The sequence below is a fragment of the Urocampus carinirostris genome, chromosome 11, assembly GCF_059441175.1.
Source record: "Urocampus carinirostris isolate Australia breed hairy pipefish chromosome 11, RoL_Ucar_1.0, whole genome shotgun sequence".
NCBI lineage: Eukaryota > Metazoa > Chordata > Actinopteri > Syngnathiformes > Syngnathidae > Urocampus > Urocampus carinirostris.
In genome coordinates this window covers 41,420,209-41,441,013 of record NC_142359.1, presented here as the reverse complement: position 1 = coordinate 41,441,013, position 20,805 = coordinate 41,420,209, and the positions used below count along the sequence as shown (strand labels likewise).

The following is a 20,805-nucleotide window of genomic DNA, read 5'->3' as shown; positions in this document are numbered from 1 at the left end:
GGGTGCATCCTTTGAGGTGTCCTTCAAAAGTTGAAAGTAGAATATTTTCTCTATTTAAGGTGGCTTGTTTAATTAAGGTGTCCCTAAAAAGTGTAAAACAACACATTAGGGAGGAGTAATTGAAGGCATGGGGGTGGGGTGAAGAGTAACTTTATGCTCATCCCAGCTTTATTTTTGTATGCTTCTCTTGGTGTAGCACGAAGGTACTCAAAGTATAAAAGGCCTGTTTCATACACAGTCAAAACACTAACCCAAACTCCAAGAAAGATGAAAAAATAATTTATTTGAGTCTAAAAAATGTACATTTTTACATGCACAGCATACAGAGCTTGACAGAGGCTCCAATGATGACAAAACCCAGGGGATTGCAGCTGCAAGTAAAAAGGTTCTCATTCTGTCCAGTTCCTTAAAAGGTTTAAAACAAAAAGTACCTCAAATTTATGAAAATGTTGTTCTGGTGCTTTTGTCACTTTATGGGCCCCACTCCCATGAAAATATTTTCCGTAAAACATTGGGCACTGCATTGTGTTCATTCAAGTAATGTATGTTATTCTTAGTATACATTTTTTAACTGCATTTTCCTGTATTTGCTTATCATGTATTTATTTTAAATATATTTACTAAAAGTCCTGCAAAGGAAACAAAATTCCCATTTTTCTTTTACCCTCAGATTCTAAAATAATTTGTCTTGTTTTTGTCTTTTTTTTCCCTCTTTTGTTTTTTACGAACTTTTTACTTGTATTTCTTTTTTTTACTCATTTTATTTTATGCTCCTTTTTTAGTTGTCTTTTTTTGATTGCTTTATTTTCCCCCCTTTTTTAAAGGTATTTTGTGCATAATGTTACATGATTGGTAATTTATATATTAATAAATTAAAAACAATATAAAGTATTTTTAGGTTAATTAATTGACTTTAGTTTGTAATAATTTGGGGTCTGTGTGGCCCTTTGAGACTTTTTGTGATTGAGGGTGATACAAGTAAACATGGCTTGATACTGAGTTTAATGTAAATGATAACATTTCATGCTTAAAAAAGGGGCATATAATATGTGCATTCATTTTCCAGAGGCTGTTTTTCACTATATTACTTTGTTTTGATCCAATGTCTTTCAATATGAATTTAATAAAATGGTGTAGTAATAAATAGAAAATGAAATTTAACATGTGCACATAAATGCCTACTTGGATATGTTTTCAGAAATACATGTTAGGAAAAACAAGTATAATCTTTTTTTTCTTCATGCATTGCAAATGTATTGGATCGAGACTTCTTATTGGAAGATACAAAAACGTTTTTTTAATCATTTTGTTTCGGCACAAAGGTTTCTACCCCTGATCTAAAAGGTCTTTTCAATGCATTCTTTTAGAAAACAAAGGATTTCTTCTCAAACGAATGCAGACAATTTATGATCTCCCCGGCTTCCTTATTTCCAGAGAACCTGTGTGTTTAAATTTCTCGGAGCAATCGCAATGGACCTTGGAAAAGAGCGACTTGCCCCTTATTTGACCATTATTATCACTCCACTGTATAGAGAATTGCAAAGCACCTACGCCGAGCAAGGTAAGCCACGGATGGTCTTGATCTATTTGTGAGGAGAGCGTATTCAAGGACGTTATCCTCCCCAGACCCAACGCTGAAGAACTTGGCTCAGGAGCTGATCGAATTGATGAAGAAACAAATTGGAGTGGAGAAGTTTTCGCTGGCTTTCTCTGCAGTACAGAAGCAATTTGCGGCGAGGAGGGTGGCGCGCAAGCGACAACAAGCATTGCAGGTAAGATGTCGTTGGTTTGTATATATTTTTTGATTTGCTTCCAAATTGCATATGTATAACCCGTATGGCAGTATTTGGATTGGATAAATAAAGGATATTACAGAAGTATTTGGGGAGAAACTGGGTTTAGATAAGGAAGGGGATGTATAGATCATATTTTAACAGTGAGGCAGTTGTGTAAAAAGTTTATAGCAAAAGGGAGGCATTTTGGCAAGTGTTGAGCAGGATATAATGAGTTAGTGGGGGCAGCGTACTGTGTGTTGTTCTAGGCTAGTAAGGGGATAATAGAGCTTGTGTGGGAGTGGGGAGTGAAGTGAGCAAGTGGTTTCGGGTAAGAGTGGGTTTGAGGCAAAGGTGTGTCATGTCACCCTGACTGTTCAATTTGTATATGGAAGGAGTGGTGCGAGGAAGAGCAGTTATAGTGTGTGAGGGTGGGTTGCATTTAAGTCAGCTTTTTGCAGATAATGCTGCTTTAGTGTTTGACTTAGTGCTTTGGTAGTGGAGTTTTATAGTGTGTAAGAGAAGGAAGCTTAAGTTTATTGCAGACAAGAGTAAGGTAAAAAGATGGTGAGGTAGTTGGATGAGAAATTTTGTTGAACGGTGTCAAGTTGCAGGACATAGATGGTTTTAAATTTGGGTTTGTATGTGGTGGTTTGGAGGATGATGTGGAAAAAAGGGGTCGTTGAAGGGTGCAAAGCAACGGGGGTGCTGAACAGATTGTTCAAATGTAGAGATCTGCGAATGTATGCAAAGCGAGGATTGTTTGAAAGGTGTGGTGGTACCAACAGAGTGGCTCAGAGGCATGGAGTTTGAGAGTAAATGAGCATAATAGGTCAAATGTCTTTCAAATTAGATTTTCATGTAGTATGTGTTAGGTGACACGACTGGATAGGTTACGGAATGAGGAAGTAAGAAGAACGGGTGTGGTGAGAGGGTTGATGAAAATGTTCCGAGATAGTTCTGACGTATGGAAGATTGAATGAAGGCCGTTTGTACGGCTACAACTAACGATTAATTTCATGAATCCTTCGATTATTTTTTAGATTAATAGAATTTCTAATTCCCCTCCTATTTTTTCAAATATTGAAATTTTGGACCGATAGACGATAATGCACAAAATAAAATATCCTATGATATAAAACAATAAAGAAAATAGGTGTTAGTCATTTAACTTAACAGTAAACAAAAATACATACATATATATGCTATACATCTACGAATACAGTATGTAAGATACTGTTTTCCTACCTCATCCTCAGATCATAGTAAATTTGGACTTGTTATACAAAAGAAAAAGTAATTCATTTAAATTTAAGTCGATTTTTTTACTTATTTTCTGATTGTTTTACTCTGTATTTCTGTCTATTTCCTTTCATGATGAAACAGTCAAACACTACAAAGTTGAAGCTTCTATGTTAATTTTGTTTGTAAATGATGCAATGTTAAAAATGTAGTAAATAAAGAAAATGAAAAGCTTTTTTATAAAAACTGTCTTGGCGCCCTCGGCCGGACCAAGGTGATAAAATTCCCAGCGTCAACGAAAAGGTGTGCACTCTAATTTGCATTGATGGAACGTTCTAGTTGGCTCATAAATCATGAGATACAACGAATCGATGATCTAAGTAGTTGCCAACTCTTTCTATCATCGATTTTAATTGATTTTGTCAATTCTTTGTTACAGCAGTAGCCGTCTGAATAAGAATATGTAGTGTAGTAGAGGTGGGAAATAGAATAAGAGTAAGGCCTAAATATCGGTGGATGGATGGGGTGAAATATGCTGTTTGTGAGGTCAAATAATTTAGTGAATGCAAGGGATAGATGTGAAGGATAATTAAGAAGGATTGATAGACTCGTATGATGCAGAGGGGGTAAACCGGGCTTTTGCTAATGAAGGGTTGCATTCCACAGCAACTCACCCCTTGTGCTATGGGCTTAATGTTCGGTGTCAGATTGAAAAGAGCGAAGTGGAATGAATGTGAATGTGTTCTGGACCTAAGCCACCTTCCATTAGGGAGGTATGGTTTTTGTATATAGATGGAACCTTTCTTACTAGCAGTAGTAGCCACGAATATAAACAACCAGTAATGCTTTTGTCTTCTAGGCGGTGACGAACCCAGACATTGCTGCCAAGAAAAAAGTCAAGAAACACCTCAAGAAAATTGAGGCCAAAAAGCGCAAGATCGAATTTCTTCGGCCTGAGTATAAAGCCAAAAGGCACCGCAGCAATGCGCTCAAAGACTTAGCCATGGTGCAGTGAGTCAATCAAAGAACTCGCTTTTTTTTTTTAATAGTTAAGCGGAGTCATGACCAGCTGTTTTGTGTGTATGGGTGTAGCATTTAATGCTAGCATGTCCAAAGTCCAGCCAGGAGGCCAGTTACAGACCATGATCACATTTTTTACCAGCCCGCAGGCATAAAATTAATATGTGGCCTGCCGGGAATGTTGAATGCTTATAAAATAAATTTGTACCAAAAAAAATCCATATTATTGCATTAGCCCTTTAGCCACCTAGCCCTTGGCTTTCTGTGAGACATTTAGCCCACCCCATTTCAGACATGGCAAACCTAAATTAAAAAAGGAGAGTTGACTGTGAGGGCTGCTGCTGTCAGCAGAAGTGAAAATTTATTTTCACCGGAATCCGAAAAAAAAACTGCTTCTGCCTATTTTGCCAAGAGACTGGCTATTTTCAAAGAATATCAAGGTTCATGGCCAGACAAAATATTTTGACTACAATAAATTAAATCAACGATATAAAACGCTTCTAACACAATTGTTACTATCACCAAAACTCTTTACTGAGAATTGTCACTGTACAAGCTGTATAAATATGCAGCCACTCATTTTGAAGCAAAAAAAAAAAGTTCCAAAAATTCCATACTCTGCATTACAATGGCGGAATATATTTTTATGTTTTAACTATTTAGATACGGTAAATTTGTAAAAGGAGGGCAGGCAAATCAATTTTACCCAATAACAAAGAGACTACTGGTACAATTATTCAAAAACACTTAGTGGGCTATTCATTAGTAAAGAATTATCTATGAGTCTTTGATGTGGTGTCTCATTGCATTTTTACATACAATAAATTGCAACCTGTGGGTAATGGGAGTAAAATAATCTGACTTAAAGGCACTAAAGTCTGAACAACAAGTTATACTTGCGACACAGGTGTTGACTTAAGTGATTTCATATTATGGTCCATTCATACGCAGTTCCTCTTTTTTGTTTACTTGTCCGTCAGTATGCTCAAAGAATCCCGTTTGACCTGGAGTAAAAGGGTCAAGTCACAATGCTTCATTCATTAAATATTTACAAAAAAAGAAGAAAAGTAAGAGTGTCTTCTGTTTTGTGTGGTTTACTGTCGACTCTTCAGAGAATCCACCAGCCTGGATGAAAACACAAAATCAGTAAATACTGTATAATCATTCATTGTTGTTTCACATATTATAATTAAACTTTATTTCATTTTCAAATGTATGTAAATGCTAAGTTAATCTAAATAACTTTGAGTTCTCATTACCGGATCTTCACGCCCATAAGGGGCACACACACGTCTCAGATTTCATTCAAAATGTGAGCCACGCCTAATCACAAAGCACCTTCTTCAACAGACGTGACAGGACAGCAGTGTGGGATTCCCCGCCAAAATTTGAATTGTGGGCATTGCCTCAAGATTAATGAATCGATGCTTCGAAAATGGAGGAAGTTGAAAAACGAGCCCTAACAGGTAACAAAAAGCAACTTACCTTCCGCAGATGTGAGGCGAGGTGGCCCGAATTGGAAGAAAACTTGAGCACTCGATCGTCTAGCAATGATCAAGTGTCAGAAGTGCTTCTACGGCCTCAGTTTAACTGAAAGTAACGATGTTAACGGAGAAGGTTGAAGATTTTTAAGGGGGACTGTCTTGACGCTTTTACTTCATGAAGCATTGCCCCTTTTCCATTCGGGCCAGGACTACGCTGCCGCAGCAACTTCCAGGGGATTTTAATTTAAATGAAAATCAGTCCTACTGCAGCAACGCCATCGCAGAAAAACTGATCCAACCGAGCCACATCATCAACATGGTCTAAGTGCTGCTGACGTTTGACAATTCGATGAAGCACGTGGTTGAGAAGACTGGGACAAGTAGCATCGTGATACGCACAATGGGGTCTCAGGAGTCTCCCGCTTGCCACGCTGATGGACAAACTACCGCCGATAGTGATTTTTGAAAGAAAAACTTTGCCTAAAGAGACATTTCTTGCAGGATCTCATTAAGGCAAACGAGCTGAATGGGGAAGGCATGACAAAAGAATGGCAGAGGGATCTTCATGTCATAAGACTGGGTGTATTTTTTTCATGTCTGAGGATAGAGTTCAAGGGCTTAGCGTAAAAATGTGAGTACCAAACTGTCTGGTCTTTTTTTTTTTTTCACAATTTTGTTGTACTCTGGTGTTTTACTTGGTGATATACTTGATAAACCACAAACTCAATTTTGTTCCCAGTGCTTTTTTTTTTTTTTGATACGCACACTTGTGCTATTGTAGGTGGGTGCGTGAGACTGGCGCCTAATAGGCCAGTGCGCCATATGAGCTGACAAAAAAATAATTCAAACCAAGGAGAATGCGCCCTTTTGAAACGGTGCACTTAATGGGTGTGAAACTTCGGTAAATATATCGGGTCAATTGAGTTGGGGTCTGGCGAAGCTGTTAAACATGCCGCAATTCTTAAGGGGACAGTGTTTTATATTTGTCCACTAGATGTCGCTGTTATGTGTAGTGCAACAAAAAGTCCAAGGGAGACTACAAATTATGTAGACTGAAAGTGAGCAAAAAGCACCCTTTTTCTTAAATTTTTAACCGAGCTTTTCTCAAAGACAAAAAGGGAAAAGGAATGAAAAAAATAAAAAGCCAAAAATGGTAAATGGGAATAAAAAGAAAAGTAGGAAAATAAATTATTTCCTTTGATTTTTCTAATTTTATATTGTTTATTTTCTTGAGTTTTACTGTGTGTCATTTTATTTTTCTATTTTCTTTTTTGTCCTTATATAGGTATATATACTATATATACTGGACTGTCTCAGAAAATTAGAATATTGTGATAAAGTTCTTTATTTTCTGTAATGCAATTAAAAAAACAAAAATGTCATACATTCTGGATTCATTACACATCAACTGAACTATTTCAAGCCTTTTATTATTTGAATATTGCTGAATTTGGCTTACAGCTTAAGAAAACTCAAAAATCCTATCTCAAAATATTAGAATATCATGAAAAAGTATACAAGTAGGCTATTCAACTAATCACCTGAATCATCTAATTAACTCGAAACACCTTGCGAGGGTTTCCTGAGCCTTAAAAACACTCAGCTTGGTTCAGTAAACTAAATCACAAGTATGGGGAAGACTGCTAATCTGACTGCTGTCCAGAGGACCATCATTGATACCCTCCATCAGGAGGGTAAGACACAAAAGGAAAATTCTCAAAGAGCAGGCTGTTCACAGAGTGCAGTTTCAAAGCATATCCACAAAAAGTCTGTTGGAAGGGAAAAATGTGGCCGGAAACGCTGCACAACCAAGAGAGATGATCGCAGCCTTAACAAAATTGTGACGAAGAGCCGCTTCCAGAATTTGGGGGAGCTTCAAAGACAGTGGGCTGAAGCTGGAGTCCAGGTATCAAAAGCCACAGTTCACAGACGTGTCCGGGAAATGGGCTACAATAGCCGTATTCCCATGGTCAAGCCACTTCTGAACTCAAGACAACGGAAGAAGCGTCTGACTTGGGCTATGGAGAAGAAGCACTGGACAGTTGCTGAGTGGTCCAAAGTCCTCTTTTCAGACGAAAGCAAGTTTTGAATTTCATTTGGGAGTCAAGGCGCCAGAGTCTGGAGAAAGGCTGGAGAGGAGCAAAATCCAAGTTGCTTGAAATCCAGTGTGAAGTTCCCACAGTCAGCAATGGTTTGGGGAGCCATGTCCGCTGCTGGTGTTGGTCCACTGTGTTTCATCAAGTCCAGAGTAAATGCAACTGTGTACCAAGAGATTTTAGAGCACTACATGCTTCCATCTGCTGAAAAGCTCTATGGAGATGAGGATTTCATTTTCCAGCATGATCTGGCACCTGCCCACAGTGCCAAAACCACCAGTAACTGGTGCACTGACCATGGCATCACTGTCCTTGATTGGCCTGCTAATTCCCCTGACCTGAACCCCATCGAGAATTTGTGGGGTATAGTTAAGAAGAAGATGAAAGACACCAGACCTACAAATGCAAATGAGCTGAAGGCCGCTATCGAAGCATCCTGGGCATCAATAACACCTCAGCAATGCCACAGGCTGATTGTCTCCATGCCACGCCGGATTGATGCAGTAATCCGTGCAAAAGGATTCCCAACCAAGGACTGAGTGCATCAATGGACATTTTCAAATGTTTGATTTAGTTTTGCTGTTATAAAATTATTTTTTACTTGGTCTGAGGAAGTATTCTAATATTTTAAAATATGATTTTTGAGTTTTTTTCACCTGTAAGCCAAAATCAGCAATATTCAAATAATAAAAGGCTTGAAATAGTTCAGTTGATGTGTAATGAATCCAGAATGTATGACATTTTTGTTTTTTTAATTGCATTACAGAAAATAAAGAACTTTATCACAATATTCTAATTTTCTGAGACAGTCCAGTATATATATATATATTTTTTTTTTTTTAATTTCTTTTCAAAAGTAATAAGGTGGTCACTTTTTCTATTGTGCACTCGTTTTTTTGGGGGGTGTTGGACATCCCAGGGCCATCAAACAGTCTAGGGGCTGCAAGTTTTGAGACCTCTGATATAAATGATCATAAACGCCATCGTATGTATTTATGCTGCGTAGCTTTGTCGGTCAGAAGGAATATTAGTCAGCCCCTCACCCCGTGCTAAAACGTGCCGTCTGTTCATCCCGCCTCACCTGCACTGTGATTAGACAGCTGAGTGAAATGTGACATTTACAAGCGTTGCGTTTTACCCTAGTTGAACTTTTGTTTTTTGACTCTTAGCCACAAGAAAAAGGTTTAGCGTAAAAACGCAGTGCTGCCATTTCAAGCAATAAGAATTTGCTCGAAGCCAGAAACCACTTAGGTCCCACGTCCACCAATCTAGCTCATAAGCTGAATGTTACAATAACCTCCTGGAAACCATCGAAGAACCTGCACCCCGTCATAGCAGCGGTGCTAGTATTTACCACTGTAATTTACCAAATCTCTGATATGAGCATTACATTTGATTTTTTAGTGTACCGGTAATCATTTTTGCATTAGACTGTCTTATTTACTATGCTTTATAGGTGACTTGTTTGTTGTGACATTGCCTTTTGTAACTAGTGTAATCATGATTCAATAGTTTACAAGGGCATATGTTTATCATAGATCTAGTTTGTTGATTTAGCTGTAGAAATGCACCATATCAAGAGACTCCAACGTGGTGCCCGTGGGTACAGGAGTGCCCCATAAGGTAGGTTGAGATCCCTGCGGACCCATTCTGAAAATAGCTCACCACTGCTGGGTCATGGTGATTTTCTAGTAAAATGTACTTTTATTGGTTGACTTAGTCTAATTAACCCTATTCTTAATCGTTTACCTAGTAATACAGTGATAACAATTGTTTGATATTCAAGTAAATTCCAGTTCATTGGCTTAATGGACAGAAAATGTTATTCAAGTATTTGATAGAATTTTTAAGCTATCAATGAAGAGAACAGAATCAATCTATTCATGTACTAAACACATTTTTATCTTCGTTGTATTCCTGTAAAAATAAAAATTCCTATTTATGGGTTTTATAAAGCGAATGAGCAAATACTGCAGTTTTTGTTGTTTGCTAGCTTTTTTTCATGTTATGCATACTATTTAATTTTACCCTATTTTTTTGACTTTCTAGGGAACAAGCTACCTTTTGGCTATTTAACAAGTCACTTAGCTAAGTTGCTATTTTTAAAGAAAAATGTATATCAAACTGAGTGTCCCTTTCTCTAAATGCTAACAAAAAGTAGCTCAATGCTTGAAAAAGGTTGGAGACCCCTGCACCATATGGATGAGTTTTCTTTTGAAATATAAAATATTTTCCAGACCCCTATAGACCAGCGTTTTAAGCTTGCAGGATGATAGTTTGAGGTTTGGGCCTTAATGTTAAATTTTTAACTCTTGAATAGTTAATACAGATACCAGATATGAATACAAGTACACAAAATTCCCTTGCACTTGCAAAACAAACGAAAAGATGACTACGTTCAAAAGGAAAGTACATGTTTTAGCACCATCTAGTGGTAAGAGTTTTCATTTAAACAAGATGATATTGAAATATTGAGTAGTTTGAGAAATGTACATGTTTTACATAGCATTAGCCTCACCTAAAGGGTGCAGACATAATTGCCCGCCATCTTGCTGCTACAGGTACCTAAAAACAAACCTTGTGAAAAGCTGGCCAATGAGAAAATAATGAGGTGGTTTGGTCAGAGTCTTAGTACTTTGTATTGTTCCTTGAGCTTTCCAGCAATCGTTTTCTGATGCACTAGATAATGAAGGGACATCTGGAGGTCAAATAATAAACACTCTCTTTATTGTTACTTCAGCCTACCTAAATTATGGATTCATGTATTACTGATTGATTGATTTTCACATACAGACACTGTCCTACTCACGAACGAGATTTTGGACAATCATAAGTTGAATTTGTTCGTAAATTTACTCAGTGCTATATTTTACATTATTAAGGTTTGTAAGCATGTTAAAGGCTTGTATAAGTAACATGTTTTGTTTTGTACCAAAAAAATAATTATTTCATAAAATAATGTGCTCTACAAATATAAAGTTAAGTTTAACTTACTTTTGGAAGAGTAGCTTCAGCAGTTAGGCGACTCCCTTCTCCGCAATAAAAAGTGGCCAAGAAAAGGGATTCAACCATTTTCTCAACCGCATCAAGGTTCCATTTTCCACTTTCATTTCAAATGAAACAGCTTTGCCCCTTTTTTCACCAACCATATTGAATGGATGCACAAGATATAAAACCGCAAATGTCAAAGTTCTTAGCATGCTGGAGATACAGTATAGAATGTTTACACACGAACTAAGAAGCTGATTTCTTCTTCGGGGTGAATGGTGGGTGACCTCTCACAGCGCCACCACACGCCGGTAGCGGTGGAAAGACGCACACTGTCCTCGGAAAAAGGTGCACACAATACAAAATCTAACAGCATTGACCAGATATTTTTCAACATCCCGAAAAAAATTTTTGTATCTACCGTTTTTCGTAAGTCGAATGGTCGTAAGTAGGGGAGAGTCTGTAATTCTTGATATTTTTTAAAATCTTATTTTGTTTGGCATTCATAAAAAGATATTTGACAACAGTTGAATGTTTTTGTCTTGTGGAAAACCCGATGTGGCCCAAGCTCCGGCGGCCCGCATGTACATAGAGTTTGAAAACCCTTCTCTGGACTGTTCACACACAGGGTTCGTGTATCTTTTTCATGGCCAAATTCAAGTACTTTCAAGGCCAATTTTTCCAGTAGTTTTAAAGGAAGAAATCTTTTTGAGGGTGTTTTTTTTCTGACATTCTGCCTCAACAATGTGTGCCCAGCTTTGCTGTCACACTTGTTTACAAACACGGGAAGAGGCCTATAAGCGTTGGGTAATCTCTTTGTAGTGAGCGAGCCGTTTCTCCAATAAGAGCCGTAATTCCCATGACTAGTCTGACAAACCTGTCCTCTTGGATGCGACAGTAGTGGGGAGTAACGCTTCACATGATGATTTGATTATGAGAAATGGAGCCACCATCGGTGTTGTCATTACGCACTTTTAAATTTCTTTCTTAATTTAAAAGCTTGGTCTATCAAGTCAGAGTGGCAGGAAAACATGACAATGGAAATTTTCAAGCACCCAAAATTCAAACATTTTCTTGACCTTAAATAACATTAAAATTCAAGCATTTACAGGGATTTGAAGCACCCGCACAAACCCTGCACTCACAAAAGTATTTGGGGTACAGTAGGTCATGTGTTACAAAAAAAAAAAAACGTACCATTCCATTGCTTCATCCAAGCCTGTGCCCTTGGTCGCGGAAGTCTTGAAGATCTGCCACTTGCGGTCTTTGAGAGCGGGCAGTCCCAGAGCGTTGGCCACCTCGGCCGGCGTCATAGCCTGGTCCATGTCTTGCTTGTTTGCAAATACCACCAGGATGGCTTTTTTAAGTTCCTCCTCCTGGACAAAAAAAACTTTAACTATGAAAGAGATGTTGTTACCCTTCTGATGATCAGTCTGTGGAGATCACTCGCCTCCAACATGGCCACAAGCTCAGACTTGGAGATACCCATTCGGTCTCTGTCGCTGCTGTCCACCACGTAGATGACCGCATCAGTGTTTGAATAGTAGCACCGCCAGTATGGCCTGCCAGAAGACCAGAGGACAAAGAAAATATACTACATGCTCTGCTCATATGATCTCTTCCTGGTGTACGTACCGGATACTTGTCTGTCCTCCTAGATCCCACACCTGAAACTTGAGATTTTTGTATGTGACCGTCTCTACGTTAAATCCGATTGCTGCACAACAAAAACACACAGTGTCGGGTTAAAATAGATTCACAGAATTTTTACACAACTGAAGGTTGAAGTTTTTTAGGGTGAAATTTGATATTATGGTGAGATAATTCACAATTTCAAATAAATGCAACTTTTATGCGATCTCCTGTGACATCTATGCGTGTCTTTAGCCACCATGTCACACACATTGTGTCCATTGTTTGCAAAAGTCCTTATGAATGCTAACTCCATAGCGTACTGTAGCTAGCAATTTGAAAGTTATTGTGCTACCGGAGGCTGTGCTATACCTTAGAGCTTATTATGCTAGAAATGAAATGTCATATTCTCAACGGATAAACCAGGAGGCAAACATTCACGAAATAGGGAGTCATTTTGCCAACGTCAATATTTTCAACTTGTTCAAAAGTGATTTCTACAAAGTATGGTAGGGGCACCATTTCCTGTGGTGTGTCTTGGGCAAGTACAGCCTGGTGGCACCTATCCCTCTCCAGGGCCAATATATGTTTCAACCTTGTCTCGAACCATGTACCTTTCGCGTGCAATGTGCAATATTTTCATGCTGTGGTGTTATATTACATTCCATAAAAATGAGAAAGGAAGTCATATTAGTATTTGCGTGAGGGGGGACATTTCCTGGAGGGGAGGCAGAGGGCACACATGCCCTCTCATGTGGGTACGTCCTGTGTAGTGTTAAATACAAAAATACAACCAGTTACAGAAACTGTGCCTATTAACACGGTGCACCCTATGGTCGTGAAAATACAGACAGATCAGATACCTCACTGGAAACACTGTGCGACATGTCACTTATAGATTCCCTTTTTTGATATACAGTAGACCACGGGTCTCCAACCAGGCGACCCCTGAGGACAGCTGAGGTGCCTGCTGACCTTTTCTAAAAATAGCACACTAGTGCCGAGTCATTGGGATTTTTGAGTCAAATTATTATTATATTGGTTGACTGAGTCCATTTAACTCTACTTATCTCTTCTTCTCTTTCTCCTTTTCTCCCTTTCTTTTTCTATCTAGCTTTACTCCCTCTCTCTTTTTATTTTTCTCTTATTCCCTCTTTCTTTCACCCCTTTTTCTCTTTCCCTATTTCTCTTCTTTCTCCCCCATTATTTTTTCTTTCTCAATCTACCGCTCCATCTGACTTTCTCTCGCTTTTTCCATCTGTCTTTCTTTGTCCCTTTTATTTCTCTATATAAATAGATTTCACTCTCCTACCTGCAATAATTAGCCTGGTAATGAGATAAAACATTGCAATACAAGATAAGTTAGTTCAGAAATTTATATCAAAGTGTGTGCCCTTTGAACTAATAAGTAGCAAAAAGTAGCTTGATGCTTGAAAAAGGTTGGAGACCCCTGATGTACAACAAGACATTCTGAGGTGGGGATTGCAAATTGAAAATGTGGTATAGCGGGGGATAGAAACCCATAGGAGTGCCTTTTTGGAACCTCTTGTACTCATATAAACTTTAAAAAAACACTAGTACAGGGGTGGCTCAAGAGCCACATGCGGCTCTTGGCCAATAAGAATGCAGATCTTTGCCTCATCATTTTTTGTATATACTGTGGCTCTTTGCCTTTTTTCTTGCTTAGTTTTTTTGGTGTGTATTGAGGGTGAATACTTTCCTCGAAATCAACACAAGAACAATACTTGTTGTATTGTAAGGAGAGGAGTGTTTTCGGAAATAATATGTTTTTAATTGTGTGTGTCTGTCCGTCATGGCAGGTCAGTGCATGGTGTGGCTCTTTGACTCTCACAGTTAAAAATTTCGGCTCTTTGTGTCAAACTTGTTCTCTACCCCTGCACTAGAATATAGAAAGTACTTACGTGTTATACATTCGAATCTCAATAACTAACAAATGAATGTACAGTATATGTAATGGAAAATTATATTTAATTTACCTTTGATATGACTGACATGAAGTGGTACAGTAAGGGTAACGGGTGGATGCAGAGGGGTGAAGGATGTGAATTAAAAATGAAAACGATTTTAAAACTTCTACTTGCAAGGATTTTACTTTTCCTTTCTTTAATCGCTTCCTTGTTCGTTAATAATAAATCCGATATTTGATAGAAGACTGCAAGGGTAGACATTCATGTGCCTTCTTCAGATTGATTAATAAAAGTTTGTTTTTCATGGTTATGTTTTCTCTTCATCTTTAGCATCAATGCAAGCCTTCGGGGCCATAGCAAATATAAAGTACAAAAAAAAAAATACAGACAGCAGAAGCACCCTAGCGGTCAGCACTTGAATTAGGATTTGTGTTAAAACAAATATCGATAACGACGACAGAAAAATATAACCACCACTTTTTATGATGGTGATTTATTGCTGTGCAGTGGGCAAGGTTCTAACCCCAATTTAGAATTAATTATTTTTGATGAAGACAGCGATACTTATCTGCACATAGAACAATGGGACTTATGTTGTGCCCTGCTTAAATGGATCCTGTTTAAGATATTGACATGTGACTTCTAGGGTAACCTTCTGTGACATAAATATGTCAGCACAGTGATTTTGGGGTTATTCGGACTTTTGATTCAGGAGTTAGCAGGGAGGATTTTGGCAGGCATTTTACCTGCCAAAATCTGACTCCCCTACTGGGGCGGCAGTAGCTTGGGAGGTAGAGCTCGTCTTGGGATCAAGAGATCGCAGTTCGAATCCCGGCCCCTCCGTGTTACATATCGAAATGTCCTTGGGTAAGACACTGAACCCCTATACCTAATTGGTATAATGGCGGCGCCCTCTGTTGGCTGCGGCTGCATCGACTCGCTACAACGGGTCAGGTGTATCGACATTTCGTTCTGTGTACATTGTTACAAAGAATGACAATACAAAGGAAATTATTATTATTATTATTAATACCCCCAATAAGCTCACATCAGCGCGGTAGCCTAGATGGTAGGGCACCCGCTCCGAGACTGGGAGGTCGCTGGGTCAAGCCTCGGCCTAAGACTTACAACATTGGTACTCAATGCCTCCCTGCTCTGCATTAAGGGTTGGAATTGGGGGGTTTGGTCACCTAATGACTCCCAACACAGCAGTTGGGTCTAATATAACGGCGCCCTGTTTGACTGCGGCTGCATCGGCTCGCTACAGTTTAACTGTACGGGTCAGGTGTATCGACATTTCGTTCTGTGTGCATGGTTACAAAGAATGACAATAAAAGTAAATTCTTCTTCTATATGGACCCTGTTTGAGATATAGACTTGTGACTTCTTGGGTAACCTTCTGTGACATAAATATGTCAGCACAGTGATTTTGAATAGTTTCAGAACGTTTCTCATAATATTACTATTATTAATAATAATAGTAGTATTAGTAATAAAACGAACTACCGTAAATTCTGGACTATAACCCGCTACTTTTTTCCCAAACGTTCAACCCTGCGGCTTATTCAGTGATGCGGCCAATTTATGTAATTTTTCTAACAGCCGCCAGCGGCGCTCGAGTACAAAAGTTAAGATTTAGACCGGTGGAATATATGCGCCGAGGAAGACTGCAACTTCTTAGCTTGTGCACAAATTAAATTAGCATAGAAATATCCTCACCATGCAAATTGCAAAAGGAAAGGCACATGACGCAGCTTTCAAGCTAAATACAATCGAGCAGTCCGATAAATCATTATTACTTTGCCGTGCGCTCGTGTGCCACCGGTTAACCCCTCGCGTGCCATAGGTTGCCGACCCATGCTCTATATAGTTGTACAGGTTTTTTGGACTGAAGTCAGGAAGGTTTGGTTAGATGTGAAAATATGTCAGGAGGAAGAAGGTATGGCTCGGTCTTTAATATCACTAATAAGGCACTACTCTCCGGTCTCCCGAAGTCCAGAATCAAGAGTCTTCAGCTGGTACAAAATGCTGCAGCGAGGCTTTTAACTAGGACAAGAAAGTCCGATCACATTACACCGATTTTTGGCTTTTGGCTCCCTGTTAGCCTAAGATGTGATTTCAAGGTTTTCTTGGTATTATACAAAAACATACATGGACTTGCTCCCTCATATCTTCTAAGCTCAAAACACACTTCTACTCTATAGCATATGAATAACCTATATTTTTTGTTGACAATATCTCTGTACTATTTGTAATTGCAACATCCATTGCAGCCTGGTCATTCTGAAAGGGGGATTAACCACATGTGCGGTCCCTTCTCAAGGTTTCTTCATTTTCCTCATGTTGAGGTTTTTAAGTTTTTCCTTGCCCTCATGTAGGTTTTAGATCAGGGGATGGTTTAATAAAAGTCTGTGCATCAACCTGTGCATCCCTTTGAGATTCTTTGTGATTAAGGGCTATACAAATAAAAATGACTTGACTTTTAGTGCTTTCCAACAAGGTGAGCCACCTCATCAGACAACTGCACAATATCAGTTTGACCATTCATTGCCAATGCTGTTGAATTCTTTTTTGGGGGGTTTGTTTTGTTATCAACTGTTTACTGGCCATTCCCACTGTTTACTACGGGTTACTGCCGTCAGTCATGTTGTCGTCACATGGCTAGGTCAATGTAGAAAATGTGGCTAAATGTATTGGAGTGTATGAAACCTGCTTGCATTTTCCACAACATGCAAGCTGGATTTCTTATAATTTTGCAAAACAGCCTGTGCTTACTTGGAATTGTGGTGACCACCTCTCCAACCTGAAGCCTATACAAAATCGTGGTTTTCCCTGCACCATCCAAACCAAGGATAAGAATTCTCATCTCCCTGGTTCCAAACAGGCCGGAGAAGATGCGAGAGAAGAAGGCACCTAGAAGTATAAGTGATCGGACCGTATTACAACCATCTTTATTGAAAATTATATTATATTATTTATCTAGAAGCATGGCTAGGGCCTCCAGATTTCCGCTGTTATTTTAGCAACAATGGCCAGGCAAGATTAGAAGTGCTAATCGCTTGAGTGCCAGTTAGAATTCAAGATTCCCAAATCGGTAATATTCGAACTCTTTGTTCCACATCAAAACAAATGGATGAATTTAGTGTGTAGCCTTAGCAATTTTAGCTAGGATATAGTTTATAAAAGGCTATTAAGATGTCAACAAAACCCAAATTTCGTGCGTTTATGCAATCCCACTGATAAAATTTTTAAAAATCCGTTTGCTCGATAAATATAAATTAGAATAGTATGGCGGAATACGCACCCATTTTCGATAGGACCACGGGAATTGTCTCGCAGTTTGAGTTTAAGCTTCCGTGTGGTGACGTGTCTTAAGATGACGTCATCCACCCACGCGGACACGTCCTTAATATATTTCAATATCGCAATTACATTAAATGTATCTTATTAAAATAAATGTGATAGGTTGGGATTTTTTTTATCCTTTAAATTAAAATGTTTCAAAAGGGAATACGTCGAAAGTGCTGCTGGTTGTAAGAAGGTTTACGGCACTCACACGAGGAGCTGAATTGTTTCTCAACGTATGTAATAGTTTAGTTACCTTTAGAACTGAATATGTTTACTTTTGCGATCTGAGAAGTATTTGTTTTCAAAACATTTCGGTGGCCTGCTATACAAAAGTTGTGAAATGTTGGTTTTTGGCTAAATTTGGCCCGTTTTAGACACGGTCCCAATAAAAATGTGTAGAAAATTTCGTTATTTATTTTTTGTTAAATACGAAAATACGAAACACTGAATTGATTTTTTCTGAGTCTATTCTGAAACTTTATTAATTCAATTTGTATTGTTTGAGTAGTATTTTCAAGTGAATGTTCGCAGCTCTTCGTTTGTCTAAGTTTATTTTTAGTTGGACTGAGATGTCTTTATTTTTATTGATATCAATGTTAAGAAACAATGTATGTAATGAGATTGGACATTGCACCCCACGATAAACATGTCATGAAGACTTTAAAGAGAAAAATAAGATAAAAGACTGTCATTAGATAGGCAAAGAATGTTGCCATGAAAGAATAGTGCATTGTAACAGTAGTGCAATCAAAACTAATATAATAACTTTTAGGAGCAACAATGAAAAATACGAGATTGTGAATACGCATTGCAAATACAAAAATAAACACAGTAGTAATTAAATAAGTGAGTTTATTTTGTTATTTCAATTATTGAATTTATATCATTGGAGTACTATTTTTAATTAGTTCTAGTGTCACTTCGTCATTTTTAGTTCATTTGTACACAATTTAATTACATCAAAAACAATCAGTAATAAGAATGAAAATAATTACATGTTTTAATTTTATTTGGTGGAGGGTGGATTAGTTTGTAAATGTGCAAAAAATATATTTACGTAGTTGCTAAACGTACAATCTGACCGGAACCGTTTGCTGAGGCGCAAAGGGCGTTTTAACATGAGTATGTAGGCAATGCAAGTAGGAGTAAAGAGTTGCCCCTCTAATGAGATTATCAAATGCAAAAATAAAAAACACTATTGCAGGCGTAGAATGTGAGGTGCGCATGAATTATGTCAGTAGGGCAACAAATGTCGGGAGGTTTGTCGGTCTCCAAGGCGTCTGCACCGGTTTATTGAAAACACAACGAACTCTAAAACTAAACTCTAGCAAAGTGTTGTCATTTTACAATCGTCCAACAATATTTTAGGGCGTCCCCTTTCAGTACAAAGTGGAGACAAAAATGCGCAAAAAGATTGAAAATGTAAAACGAAACAATATATTATTGAGATCTAATAAATATACAGTGCATCCGGAAAGTATTCACAGCGCTTCACTTTTTCCACATTTTGTTATGTTACAGCCTCATTCCAAATTGTATTAATTTAATCTCTTATCTCAAAATTCTACACAAAATACTCCATTATGACAATGTGAAAAAAGTTTTTTTTTAACTTTTTTTTTATTAAAAATAGAAAACTAAGAAATCTTATTTACATAAGTATTCACAGTCTTTGCTTAATACTTTGTTGATCAACCTTTGGCAGCAAATACAGCCTCAAGTCTTTTTGAATATGATCCCACAAGTTTAGCACACCTATCTTTAGGCAGTTTTGCCCATTCTTCTTTGCAATAAGTCTCAAGCTCAATCAGGTCGGATGGGAGACGTTTGTGCACAGCCATTTTCAGATCTCTCCAGAGATGTTCGATCGGATTCAAGTCTGGATTCTGACTGGGCCACTACAGGACATCCACGGAGTGGTTCTGAAGCCAATCTTTTGAGTTCTTGGCTGTGTGCTTTGGGTCGTTGTCCTGCTGAAAAATGAACCTTCGCCCAGCCTGAGGTCAAGAGTGCTCTGGAGCAGGTTTTCATCCAGGATATCTCTATATATTGCTGCATTCATTTTTCCTTCTATCCTGACTAGTCTGCCAGTTCCTGCTGCTGAAAAACATCCCCACAGCATGATGCTGCCACCACCATGCTTCACTGTAGGGATTTTATTGGCCTGGTGATGAGCGGTGCCTGGTTTCCTCCAAACAAGGCGCCTGGCATTCACACCAAAGAGTTCAATCTTTGTCTCATCAGACCAGAGAATTTTGTTTCTCATGGTCCGAGAGTCATTCAGGTGCTTTTTGGCAAATTCCAGACGAGCTTCCATGTTCCTTTTACTAAGGAGTGGCTTTCTTCTGGCCACTCTACCATACAGGCCTGATTGGTGGATTGCTGCAGAGATGGTTGTCCTTCTGGAAGGCTCTCCTCTCTCCACAGAGGAACGCTGGAGCTCTGACAGAGTGACAATCGGGTTCCAGGTCACCTCCCTGACTAAGTCACCATGGACATCATGTAAGTGGCTTGCTGTTCCGTTTTCTCAGTTTTAATTTTTATTTATTTAATGTATTAAATATTTTTTTCTGGATTTTTATGTTGATTTATTACCTACATTTATATCATTTTATTTATTGAGTAAAATATTGTGTAATATTGTGAAATAATCATAATGTCAGAGCCTGTGTCGAAATATATGTATATGTGTATATATATATATATATATATATATATATATATACACACACACCGTGTTTTCACGACTATAAGGCGCACCGGGTTATAGGGCGCACCCCCCAAAAATAGTTTTTGTTCCTATATTTTCCATACATAAGGCGCACCGGATTATAAGGCGCTACAATGGAAACGTTGACAAAACAGTCAGATAGTTCAGTCAAACCTATTACCCACTTAACATTCCGAATGCTTGCAAAGAAGCAAATACGTGTCTCACACATGTACGGACACAGTGTCTGTATGATGTCACCAATCACTCAAATGCATCGTTCCACATATCATTCGGAAGGTTAAAGTCCTGCGATTCAAAAAATGCCAACCATTTCTTAGTTTCTATTTTATTTTTTGCTGGTAACTGTGTGGACAGCAAAGTAAGAATTTTATTGTGCAGGGAAACGTGGTTCTTAACTGTGCATATGACAATAAATAAATTGGATTTAGTTTAAAAATAGACTCATTACAGAATCATCAAGATCGTTCTAAAACAAGATACCGGGAAAATATAAAGCCGCATAGCTCACCTAAGTTCTCTTGCAGCCATCACGTTCAATAATGATACGCAACCATGGTCTTC

The 20,805-nt window shown here is 38.3% G+C and overlaps 2 protein-coding genes and 1 pseudogene across 4 annotated transcripts in view; 2 read left to right on the top strand and 1 right to left on the bottom strand.

Annotated features, from left to right (window-relative positions):
* Positions 1-4,876, top strand: part of utp20 (UTP20 small subunit processome component) — a 71,828-nt gene extending 66,952 nt beyond the window's left edge. For both annotated transcript variants that reach the window (XM_088346779.1, XM_088346778.1), the window contains exons 58-60: positions 1,435-1,561; positions 1,627-1,772; positions 3,874-4,876. In XM_088346779.1, the coding sequence (XP_088202905.1) occupies positions 1,435-1,561; positions 1,627-1,772; positions 3,874-4,029 (429 nt within the window). In that variant the 3' untranslated portion in view covers positions 4,030-4,876. The remainder of the gene's footprint in view (positions 1-1,434; positions 1,562-1,626; positions 1,773-3,873) is intronic.
* arl1 (ARF like GTPase 1) lies at positions 264-17,613 on the bottom strand. The gene is made up of 6 exons (XM_088346780.1): positions 17,467-17,613; positions 16,938-17,075; positions 12,238-12,319; positions 12,053-12,164; positions 11,800-11,978; positions 264-5,159 (listed from the first exon to the last, which is right to left on the bottom strand). The coding sequence occupies exons 1-6, from the start codon at positions 17,468-17,470 to the stop codon at positions 5,129-5,131; spliced, it is 546 nt and encodes a 181-aa protein (XP_088202906.1). The 5' UTR covers positions 17,471-17,613; the 3' UTR covers positions 264-5,128.
* Positions 17,583-20,805, top strand: part of LOC148357396 (DENN domain-containing protein 11-like) — a 35,977-nt pseudogene continuing 32,754 nt past the window's right edge. The window contains exons 1-3 of the transcript XR_015852121.1: positions 17,583-17,743; positions 19,348-19,794; positions 19,876-20,012. The product of XR_015852121.1 is annotated as a DENN domain-containing protein 11-like (transcript). The remainder of the gene's footprint in view (positions 17,744-19,347; positions 19,795-19,875; positions 20,013-20,805) is intronic.